Source organism: Rutidosis leptorrhynchoides, chromosome 2 (genome assembly GCF_046630445.1).
Source record: "Rutidosis leptorrhynchoides isolate AG116_Rl617_1_P2 chromosome 2, CSIRO_AGI_Rlap_v1, whole genome shotgun sequence".
NCBI lineage: Eukaryota > Viridiplantae > Streptophyta > Magnoliopsida > Asterales > Asteraceae > Rutidosis > Rutidosis leptorrhynchoides.
Genome location: NC_092334.1, coordinates 621,723,900 through 621,735,978, shown reverse-complemented (window position 1 = coordinate 621,735,978; position 12,079 = coordinate 621,723,900). Strand labels below are relative to the sequence as shown.

At 34.6% G+C, this 12,079-nt stretch overlaps 1 protein-coding gene across 6 annotated transcripts; it reads right to left on the bottom strand.

Annotated features, from left to right (window-relative positions):
- Positions 1-574: 574 nt before the first annotated feature.
- LOC139893562 (uncharacterized) lies at positions 575-5,496 on the bottom strand. Of its 6 annotated transcripts, none has more exons than XR_011774594.1 (7): positions 5,360-5,496; positions 5,148-5,188; positions 3,094-3,347; positions 2,443-2,575; positions 1,361-1,413; positions 1,073-1,179; positions 575-693 (listed from the first exon to the last, which is right to left on the bottom strand). XR_011774594.1 is itself a non-coding variant. In XM_071876736.1 (4 exons), the coding sequence occupies exons 1-3, from the start codon at positions 5,403-5,405 to the stop codon at positions 3,120-3,122; spliced, it is 315 nt and encodes a 104-aa protein (XP_071732837.1). In that variant the 5' UTR covers positions 5,406-5,496; the 3' UTR covers positions 2,206-2,575; positions 3,094-3,119. The 6 variants fall into 6 exon arrangements, 1 of the variants encoding a protein (XP_071732837.1); XR_011774595.1 differs by having other exon boundaries at positions 1,073-1,166; XR_011774593.1 differs by having other exon boundaries at positions 1,073-1,413.
- Positions 5,497-12,079: the final 6,583 nt, after the last annotated feature.

The following is a 12,079-nucleotide window of genomic DNA, read 5'->3' as shown; positions in this document are numbered from 1 at the left end:
ATTCACCTGAAACCTAATTGATTCCGGCTATTCATGGAAAACGCAATTGATTCCTGCGATTGGGGGTTGGAATCGGATTTCTGACAGCGGAGGTGGTGCTGGCCGACGTTGGTGTTAGCAGAGACGATGGTGGCGGTGGCGGCGCAGATGGTAGCGGCGCATGTGGTAGCTGGTGGAAGCGAAGGTGATGGCGGTGGTGGTGGTGAAAGGCGGTAACCAATGACGGTAGGTTTTTTTTCTTTTGGAAAATTGGGGAAGAATGTCGTGGAAGAAAGAGTGTTAGCAGAGACGATGGTGGCGGTGGCGGCGCATGTGGTAGCGGCGCATGTGGTAGCTGGTGGAAGGGAAGGTGATGGCGGTGGTGGTGGTGAAAGGCGGTAACCAATGACGGTAGGTTTTTTTTTCTTTTGGAAAATTGGGGAAGAATGTCGTGGAAGAAAGAAGAAAGAGTGTTTATAAAGGGTGGTAAGATGTCGTTTGGTATGCCTGTGGAGGGCAAAACGACCAAATTCGGGAGGCCATTTAGTATAGAAGGAAAACGACCAAATTCGGGAGGTCATTTAGTATAGAAGGAAATATATCTGTTTCTCTAAAAAATCGTATCCATCCCTCTTAGTCTCTTACTGTATCCCTCTTTCTCTCATACATGTTCTTTTATTAATCACCTCTATTGTTCAGCAAAAGAACTCTTATCTGACAAAAGAATAAAAAATATTGTTAGTTTTTGGTAATACGAACTACTATTTGGTCATATATACTCGAAACGCGAACAAGAACCACTATTTGGTCATACGGGAACACGAACCACTATTTGGTTACAAAAGTAATTCACCACTCCAAAACCAATACACACACTAATTAGGTGTATTCATGACTACCTCACATGAAAACTTAGCTTGTCTGTTATAGCACTATCAGAAACAAATGCTTTTAAATGACAATTTGAATACAAAATACTTTCGAATCTTACCCCATTTTCATCCTTTGATGTAGGGATCTTCAAATAATAAAGATTTATTGAGCATACTTGAAAACAAAAGTATAGCAACAAAAATAAGGTTAAAGTAAGAACCTTGATTGCATATACACCAGTATGATCGTCTTTGTTTCGAAGATTGATGTCCCTAACTCAAGGTTGAATCCAGGCATCAATCGATCTAAAGCTTCTACAAATGTCACCTATGAGACACTTAGAAGCTTGTCGTAAATTTTAACGTACATGTTGTTACTTGAAGTATGCAGACAAATAATATTAAACCGTGTACATTATGAAGCTCAAATACGGTTAAAGTGGTTAATGCAATCGTTTAGTTTCGAAATCAAATGAGATAACGTCGATGAATACAAAAGTGAAAAGTACTTGAATTGCAGAATATGAGATGCGGCCAAGATCCGCAAGCATTGCTTCAAATCCTGCAAGTACAATTCAGTTGATCCATTATCATTAAATAAAATGCGTAGTAGCATTTTATTTGAATGATCATCATATGCAACAACATTGAAAGGAATTTGATATGGTTCTTTTCTACTTTTCTTTCTAAAAGAACCTGTAATATTATTATCGTTCATTTTATTTCAGATACACCATAGTTAGATATTAGGTCTATTTGACCTCAAAAGTCAAACATTACCTAATTAGACATCGATAATCTGATAACATGAGTATGATTTAAAACAAAATTGAACACAAGTGGCTTCTGTTCTTTTTAAATAACATGAGATACTTAAGGGTAAGAGCCAAATTATTAATGAGCAATTGGATGAGCGGCATATTTGTCCTCAATTTGTAAATAAGGCCCGTATATATTAGTTTATTGTTTTTACCTCTGCATGTTGACTTTATGAACCTAGTGTTCATCAAAAACTTTTGGTAAATGTAACCAGAATGGCACTGAATTACCATACCCATTTTCCACTGCATTCCTTATAAACACATAAACATGTCACAGTTGAGATCACACCCAACGATTTTTTACTTTCTAATGATCATACCTATTTTACATCTATCACATAAAGAAACCAATCTTGTTTTGCATATCACTAAACATGAACCAAACCATTTCTTGATGAACAAACTAATGAACGTTAAATCCAATTAATACCAAAATGAACAAGACAAGTTAAATAGATAAAATTCACAAGGTTGTAACACAAAATCTCAGAAGTAGCAATCTGATGAAAAGATGTCGAATCAGACCATCCAATTAAATCATCAATAGAACAAAAAGCTGAATGTGTGCTTTACAAGATATAAGAACCTTATGATTTTAGTCACCTCAAATACAGAATAAACTCCAGTATATACATCCAGAAAGACATATAGCCACTATAAAGATTTCAAGATCCAAGATAACAACAAACGTTACAGTGGGACGATTCAAGATCGTTTAGAACGAGCATATATGCAGAGTATCAAAATATTTAAAAGCCTTAAAAATGTACCATATCAAGACACAAGATGTTGGTAACACACCAACACAGAATTTCAAAAGATGAATTTTCTTCACTTCTTCTTTTTCCCATATGAGAACGTCCATCCCCTTTTGTTATGCCCTCCTCTTTTTTCCTTGATCTTCTACAAGTACCATAAAACAAATTGTTGGAACATGCTATAAGATTCATAATATAAACTGATTATAAAGATGTTGTTGATAACATCTTGCTAATTCTATGCATTAATAATATGTGACTACAGTTGCTTAAATTCTACTACAAATAAAGAAACCTGCATCTACTAGAAAATGGGAACTAAAAAACAATTAATTAAACGTGTGGTGCATATAACTCCATGTACCACTAAAATTACTCCCAAGCTCCTATAAACTTGCTAACTCATGACTGACCCATTCCTTTAAACTCTTGTGTATATTAAATCCCAATATTCAAAACCCACGTACTCTATTTTATTCCTTAAATAAATACTGCTACAGGATCACAAGTTGGGCTGCAATTTGGGCCATTCTTAACAGCCATAACAGATTACTAAAGAGTATGGGTCAAACCCATTATTTGATAATCAAGATTACCTAACACAGGTTAGTTAAAATCAACATAGCATGAACCTAGAGTCTTAAAAGTTAACTATTTTAATACCATCTCAGCTAGTCGTTTTGCTTGTGTCACCTTCCCCAAGTGTAACAGAACTTGCTCTTCTTCAATTGGAAACACTGGCATCTTTTTATCTGCACATAAAATGATGATTCAGATATACATAAAGTAAATAGCCTAAAACTGTAGAGAGTAGTGGTCTTACCGATATGTGACTCGATCTTCAAAAACAACTTAACCTCATACTGGTTTGTCATTGCGATCTTAAGACGCCCTGATCCCACTCGACGCACATACTCCTGAAATTACATGCCGTCGATGTCACTTGTGTCGGAAATAATGACGAAATCAGTAAGTTAATATCGTTTTCTAAGTTATGTGTGTTATCGGGTCAGAAAGTGTTAGGGGGTCAGCAAGTTTGGGTCAAAATTTAAAAGGGAGTTTTGAGCTGTTATTTCTGTCAAAATGTGGCAGTAAGGACAGTTGGTAAAACGGTTAATAGATATCAGTTACAAACGTTGTTTACAGAGGCACCAGCTTGAAGGGTTGCAACTGTTGGCTTCACACCGTTTAAAATGTGTGTGTGTATATATATGTGTGCCATGTACAGAAAAAATAAATCACACTCATTCATATCAATAAAAGTCTAGTTTCTTTGTTTGCATATACTCTGTTAATTTGTTATTAGATTGTGTTCGAATTTCAAGTGCAAGAATCCACCAAATATTGTTGATCAGTCGAGTCTAAAACCAACAACTTGTAGTATATCCTAAAAAATTAAAATAAAATAATAAGAAGAAGAAAAAGAAAAAGAAGAAGTATGTTTCACCTTTGGATTTAATGGAATGTCCCTGTTTATGACCAAGTCCACATAAGGAATGTCAAGTACTTTAGTAGCACCATCAGTCGACACGATTATGTTGTATGTTCCAGCCTTAAATTTCTTGATCAACTCCTCTCTAGTAGCCTGTTTCGACACAAACAATATATAGTAAAAAAAAGGAAAAGAAATGAAAAACCAATTAAATCATTAGATTTTACATTATATAGTAAAGGTTCGACTCTGGAATATGAACACATGCATAATGATGATGCTACTGTGTTCGTAAAAGTCAGATATTGCCATTGTTATGAAGCTTTAAATGGACTGCGAGATCCATGACTTCATGTCAAGAACGTACGATTCCTACACAAATACTTGGTCTTTCTAAGATAATCATGCGACTGTTTTCGGATGGAAACGAGAGTGTACATGTTTCGGGTTTTAAAAAACTTATGAAACAGAAAAGGTGTTTTTGCAATGATTCTGAAACATCATCTTTGGCAGATATATTATGCAGAATGTATAACCTCTATATTTACGCGAGTATTTCAACTTAGGAAAAAGTAAACTAGCATGTACTGTTTGTTTTCTAATGGCTTTCTTAAGTTAATCAATTCTCATCTAAGTGATGATGATTCTGAATCTCCATTTGAAACTTTCTACAAAACCTTATTTACTTAAGAAATGATGTCAAAAGTGTCTCTAGAAGTCATAAGTTGTTTATTACAGTAGTATAACAATTGTGAACTATTCAGTCTTCGGTTCTGTACTAGCCATGGTAACCTGCAGATACCAGTATCAATCCTAAATTCACCCTCAAGACAAAAAAGGTGTTCAGTAACAAGTATCAATCCCAAATTCACCACAGCTCACTACTAAAACAACTGAATACGGACATTATTGACACGATTTTGAATACTGAGACAAGCAAGAAAATATGAGATAGTATGAGACAAAAATTTCAAGGATCAAGTAAATTGAAATGAGCTAAAGCTATACAGGATTTCAACAACCTAAACACACAAATCCTACATTAATCTACCACAAACAACAAGCAAATAAACAGTATTACTCACATGAAAGAAAGGATTTCACTGATTTTGGTGAAATCCAAACCGATTTAATCATCAAAAGAGATATACTCCTAACTAGATACCAATCGAGTCTTCTAACGAACAGAATACGTTGAAAAAAATTTAGAAAAAACCTAATTGCAGTCAAAAAAATAAATTTACCGTACAATGTTGCAATATACTGTGTATATATATATTCGTACCTCATCAGTAGGTTCCTCAGAATCACCATTTAGTAGCCTATCTGCTTAATCGAACGAAAAATACATCAATATTATTACTGTATTACCGTATATGTATATGTATATGTATATGTATATGTATATATATATATATATATATATATATATATATATATATACACACACACGATTAAATCGATAGATATAATAAAAGAAATTAAAAGAAATACAACCTGCTAAAAGATCATAGTGTTGTTGATATCCATCATTATGTGCCATTGGAAATAGAGATGGCTGACAATGTTTCGGACGGAATAGACTGTATTAGACTACAGAGGGAGAATAGGGTGTAGCGGTGTCAGAAAGAATTTTAGAGGGAGAATGGACTGTATATTATGGAGATTTAAAATGGGACTTTGTTGTGTGCGTGTGAATTGTATTGTATCTAATATCTAATAGATAAAATAAAGAAGTAATTGCAAATAACGTCGCGTCACAATTCCTAAACTCTATTTCGTCGAAAAAAACAAAAAATAACCACGTGAAAATTGAAATGCACTTTTAAGAAAAGAAAATCGGTGGACCCCTCGAACCTCTACACGCGTCGTACCGTTATTATTATCGAGTTAAAGAAAAGTTAATGACGTTCTGGATTGAAAGAAATTGACGTTCAGGATTTAATGATCAATTAACTTAAATTGATACCGTACAAAACAAGATTATTTTGTATCGGAGTACTTCTTTACTTACCAAGTTAATTAATTAACACCCTCTCCGTCCAAATCTATTATTCACATAATAAACACATAAGTTTATTTTAATGAATGTTATGTTTTTCTCTTAATAACTAAAGGTTAAACGTCACAATTAGGGAAGAGCAAAAATCTTGAAAAACCGAAACGAAATCGGTACCAGTACTGAAAATCGTTACCGACAGAAATTCGGTATCAGTAACAATTCTTGATTTAAAGCGAATTCGGTTTCGGTACAAATCGGTACGGCACCAGTACGGTGTGAAAAACCGAAAAAGGGAACCGACATTTTGTTAAACTGTATGATTTCTTTTATGAGCACTTAGTGTTAGACCCGTAATTAATATGTGGCCATATTACCATTTATTACTTTATCCCCTAAACTTTGCCTAAATGACAAGATGTACCCTAACTAAATGTTTGACAGTTATTGATGGAATAACTGTAATAACCAAATTTATATAAAGCATAGGGCGTGGTCTTTTTCTGTATTATGTCAATTATGTATTCTCTCTAAAGAACACCAAGAACACAGAGATAATCTTTCCATCAGATTATTTGACATTACTACAGCAATTGATTAATCCTAATGGCTTCATCATCAAACCCTAGTGTTCAATCTATTCTTCCATCAAGTAAGTTTTCCTTTAATGTTCATGTTATTAATTTGTGATTACATGTTTGATTGATCCTGTATGATGATAAATTAATCAACATGTGGTATCAGAGCAATTGATAACATGTAATTCAAGTGTTAATTATGTGTTTAAATAAACAATTAAAAAAAGGAACATACAATCCGTATGTTAATAAGTGAATGAATGAATATCTAAAACCAATTGAATGAGATGTGGGTTTTGATGGCAGTCACATGATTGGTGGTCAATAAATTGATATTTATTTTCATTCATCAATTGTACTCAGTATGTTGTTTGTAATCACCAATATCAATTTTAAAGTATCGGTTATCAGATTACGAATTTTGGATTATTATTGATGTCTTAATATACTAATTTTGATTATGGTGATATGTAAAAGGGTAAACATCTCAATCTATAAGATAACCGACAAAAGTAATTCTAATAGTATTTCATGGGTGACTTCTGATCCATTTGATTCGTGTATGTCAATGACTTCGTTATATATGATTCTGAATTATATATTCAATTTAATGGTTGTAACTGATGATAATAATTCACATGATTGATCTTGAAATTTATGATAATGAATACTTAATGTCACTGTTATGAGTTAATGTATAAGTACTAATATCGAATTGTTGGTAGTCGTATGAATACTTAATGTCACTGTTATGAGTTACATGAGTATTACATGAAATCAATGCCGATGTCATGAGTATTGCATATTTCATTGTTCAAGTTTATCATACAACTAGCCGTTGGGTTCATTGAATGAAAACTTAAACAATTGTGTAAAATGGTATAGCTTAAACTTTAACATTAATTTAGACAACCTTTCGTTGGACCGGTCATCTAAGTTAACATAATTACCATTTAACATAGATTTATCGCAATCAGAAAATACTATGTACCACTTGAAAGTAATTGTGGTTCCCGTACGATCATGGTACACATTTCTAATTCTTTACAGGGATTCCGTACAATCCGGAGATTGGAAAAAAACCAACGAACGGTTAAAGTCGGGAACGGAGTTGATTTAAATGTTGAAGCTGTTGGAACCCTCTCATTAATTTTAGAGGGTGGTTTCTGTTTGAATCTTTATGGAACTCTTTATGTACCGAGCATGACTCGAAACTTAATATCTGTATCTAAGCTAATTATTGATGATTATATATTTATGTTTGGATACAATAAAGTATATATTAGTTTAAATTCCCGTATTGTTGGTACTGGTTGTCTCGAGGGAAACCTCTTTAAGTTGTGTTTAGATAACCAGTTCTCGAAATCTCTTTTATCATTTAATGTTAATGAGAATGTAAGTCAAAATAAGAGAAAACAAGATCTTGAAACTTCATCAAAGTTATGGCATCAACGTTTAGGCCATATTTCACGAGACAGGATGACTAGACTCGTGAAAGATGAAGTTCTACCTCATCTTGATTTCTCTGATTTTGAAAAATGTGTAGAATGCATAAAGGGAAAAATGACCAAAGGAAATAAGAAAGGTGCCACACGAAGTACTGGATTATTAGAACTTGTACATACTGACATATGTGGACCTTTTCCTTCGGGGATTGGTGGTCATAAATCATTCATTACCTTCATTGACGATTACTCACGTTACATGTACTTGTTCTTAATTAATGAAAAATCCAAATCACTTGAAATGTTCAAAACTTTTAAAGCTGAAGTTGAAAATCAGCTTGAACGAAAAATTAAAGTGGTAAGATCGGATAGGGGAGGTGAATATTATGGTAGACATACTGATGTTGGTCAAGCTCCTGGATCTTTCTTTGACTTTTGCAAAGATCATGGAATTATTAACCAATATACCATGCCAGGTACCCCTCAGCAAAATGGTGTAGCTGAGAGGAGAAATCGCACCCTTATGGACATGGTTCGAAGTATGTTAGCAAATTCAAGCCTTCCCGAATTTCTTTGGACTGAGGCATTAAAAACGGCTGTTCACATCCTTAATAGAGTTCCTTCAAAGTCTGTCCCAAAAACACCATATGAAATTTGGACAGGAAGGAAACCTAGCTTACGATATCTACGGGTTTGGGGATGTCCAGCCGAAGCAAAGATATACAATCCTCAATCACGAAAACTGGACTTAAAAACCATTAGTTGCTTCTTCATTGGGTACCCAGAACGATCAAAGGGTTACCGATTTTATTGCCCGTCTCACAGTACCAGAATTGTCGAGACACGCCATGCCGAGTTTCTTGAGAATGCTAACAACAGTGGGAGTGGTTCATATAGAAGAATTGAGCTTCAAGAGGCTCGAGATGAGACACCAATAAGTCATGTGCCCATCCCGATTAGTACGCCACTTGACACCTCAAATGATCACTTAACTTCCGATGATCATCCAAATAATGTTGAGGGAAATGAACCTAATCCCGTGACTAATGTTGAACCACAAGAAACTCAACATTCGTTGCGTAGGTCACAATGACAAAGACAGCCCACAAATTTTGACGATTACTATACCTATTTGAATGAGGCTGATTTTGACTTAGGAAAATGCGATGACCCTACTTCATATGAAGAAGCCATTACTTGTGACCAATCAGCTCATTGGAGGGAAGCAATGAATGATGAGTTGAACTCAATGAGCAAAAATGACGTTTGGGAACTTGCTGAACTGCCAATGGGTGCAAAACCTGTTGGATGCAAGTGGGTCTTTAAGACTAAACTTGACCCAAATGGAAATGTTGAGCGATATAAAGCTCGTTTGGTCGCGAAAGGGTATACTCAAAAGGAGGGCATTGATTATAAGGAAACCTTTTCTGCTGTATCAAGAAAAGACTCCCTAAGGATCGTAATGGCCTTGGTAGCTCATTTTGACTTGGAGTTACACCAAATGGACGTCAAAACTGCATTTCTTAATGGAGATTTACATGAAGATGTGTTCATGGTTCAACCTCAAGGTTTTATATCTGAAGGCCAAGAACACTTAGTTTGTAAACTCAAGAAATCTATTTATGGACTTAAGCAAGCTTCTCGTCAATGGTACTTAAAATTTGATGAAGTAATGAAGAAACACAACTTCATCAAAAATCAGGTAGATCAATGTGTGTACCTCAAAATGAGTGGGAGAAATTTTATTATACTTGTTCTTTACGTTGATGATATCCTTTTGGCAAGTAATAATATTGATTTGTTGCATGAGTCAAAGCGTTTTCTTTCTATAAACTTTGACATGAAAGATCTTCGTGAAGCCTCTTATGTTATAGGTATTGAAATTCACCGAGATCGAGTCAATGGGACATTAGGATTGTCTCAAAAGGCATATATTGAACGAGTACTCAATCGGTTCGGTATGCAACATTGCTCCCCAACGGTCGCTCCCGTGGTTAAGGGTGATGCTTTCGGATCTCATCAATGTCCGAAAACTGAGGTTGAAATGGAGGAAATGAAGCGAATTCCTTATGCTTCCGTAGTAGGAAGCTTAACGTATGCTCAAGTTTGTACTCGACCAGATATCGCATACATATGTGGCATGTTAGGCAGATTTCAATCTAATCCTGGCCTACATCATTGGAAAGCTGCTAAGAAAGTGTTGCGATATCTTCAAGGAATGAAAGAGTACAAATTAACCTACACAAGAACCGACAATCTTGAAGTCATTGGATACTCGGATTCTGACTTTACGAAATGCAAAGACACTAGTAGGTCGACTATAGGATATATATTCATGTTGTCAGGTGGGCCTATTTCTTGGAAGAGTCAGAAGCAAGTGTTGACGACGACCTCAACCATGATGGTTGAGTATGTCGCGGTTTATAATGCAACATGTCAAGCAATGCTGTTGAGAAACTTGATCACTGGACTCAAAATTGTTAATTCCATCTCAAGGCCATTGAAGATTTACTGCGACAATAGTGCAGCCGCGAGCTTCTCGAACAGTAACAGTTCGACTGGAGCTGGTTTATACCTCGATACAAAGTACTTATTCGTACGTGAAAGAGTGGAGGAACAACGTATATGTATCGAGCACATTAGAACTCATGAAATGCTTGCGGATCCGCTAACTAAAGGTCTACCACCCAATGTATTTACAAGTCACGTGACTAAGATGGGTTTTCGTCGAGACCTTACATGATGTTGTAGTTAGTGTACTATTTCATGATAACGTTTAATTGTAAATGAAAGCGCTTTATGACAATATCCTTCACTATAATGTCTTGTTTATCTATATTTACTTCAAATGTGTACACTTAACTTCCGTTATAGACAAACTAATGTTGTGTACCACATTATGCTCTTGTCATTTTGGCTTTAAGAATTCATATATTTTATATTAGTACCATTAGTATGATTGGTGGGGGTCCCGTGTCAAACGCGACACATAAGGCTGTATCTTTTTGCTTTTGGTGCTATGTGAAATTATGATAATTATGATAAACTTGGCCAACCTAATTTTAAGTTTATCTGCAAATGGTAATTCGGCCAAGTGGGAGAATGTTAGACCCGTAATTAATATGTGGCCATATTACCATTTATTACTTTATCCCCTAAACTTTGCCTAAATGACAAGATGTACCCTAACTAAATGTTTGACAGTTATTGATGGAATAACTGTAATAACCAAATTTATATAAAGCATAGGGCGTGGTCTTTTTCTGTATTATGTCAATTATGTATTCTCTCTAAAGAAAACACAGAGATAATCTTTCCATCAGATTATTTGACATTACTACAGCAATTGATTAATCCTAATGGCTTCATCATCAAACCCTAGTGTTCAATCTATTCTTCCATCAAGTAAGTTTTCCTTTAATGTTCATGTTATTAATTTGTGATTACATGTTTGATTGATCCTGTATGATGATAAATTAATCAACACTTAGTTATTATTATTTATTTATTACTCCGTATTATTATTTATTTGTCACATTTGCACTATAGGAATGCAAAACTTTATCGTTGAATTCTCAATATGTTGTGAAGCAAGTACTCCAATTTTTTTTCTTCTTTGGCTACGTACACATAACATTTGAATTTAAGTCCAAATCTGAATGATCATTTGTATTTCTTTCTTTCAGATTTTAATGCTTCATATCCTTTATTGATCCGGTTGTTCAATGAGCAAGACTCTTTATGGTCTTTGTATGGTTGGTTATTATTGAAAATGACTCTTTATTTTATGAGCAATTATGTATTACTTTGTCATATAACCATTCCATTTTCGGTTTTAAGCGAAATTGAATTCGAATTTGGATTTTGATTTCGGTTTTTCCCCAACAAAAAAATCAAATACAAATATACATAACGCAAAAACCAAACTGATAAACACCCGTAACGGTGTCAATGATTTGTATATATCTATTTATTTAATTCTTTACTTATATACTACTATTTAATTAAATGGATTAGGTTGATTTGATAAGAAACAAGTTTTGAGGTCAATCCCGCTCCTACGCGGTCGAAGTGCGACTGACCGTGTAAGAACTAGTTGGTTTTTGTAAAGAGAAAAAAATTTGAAAAAAAGACTCCAGTGACTAGAACCCACAACCATTCCGGTACTTATGTGACGCATCTAACTGTCAATCCA

What these genes read in the sequence shown, in the direction of transcription:
- LOC139893562 (XM_071876736.1), bottom strand. Translation starts at nt 5,405, where the DNA reads ATGGCACATAATGATGGATATCAACAACACTATGATCTTTTAGCAG. An exon ending in ACACTATGATCTTTTAGCAG is followed by an intron (nt 5,189 to 5,359) that starts GTTGTATTTCTT and finishes TCGATTAAGCAG; the next exon opens with ATAGGCTACTAAATGGTGAT. An exon ending in CTGAGGAACCTACTGATGAG is followed by an intron (nt 3,348 to 5,147) that starts GTACGAATATAT and finishes ATGTAATTTCAG; the next exon opens with GAGTATGTGCGTCGAGTGGG.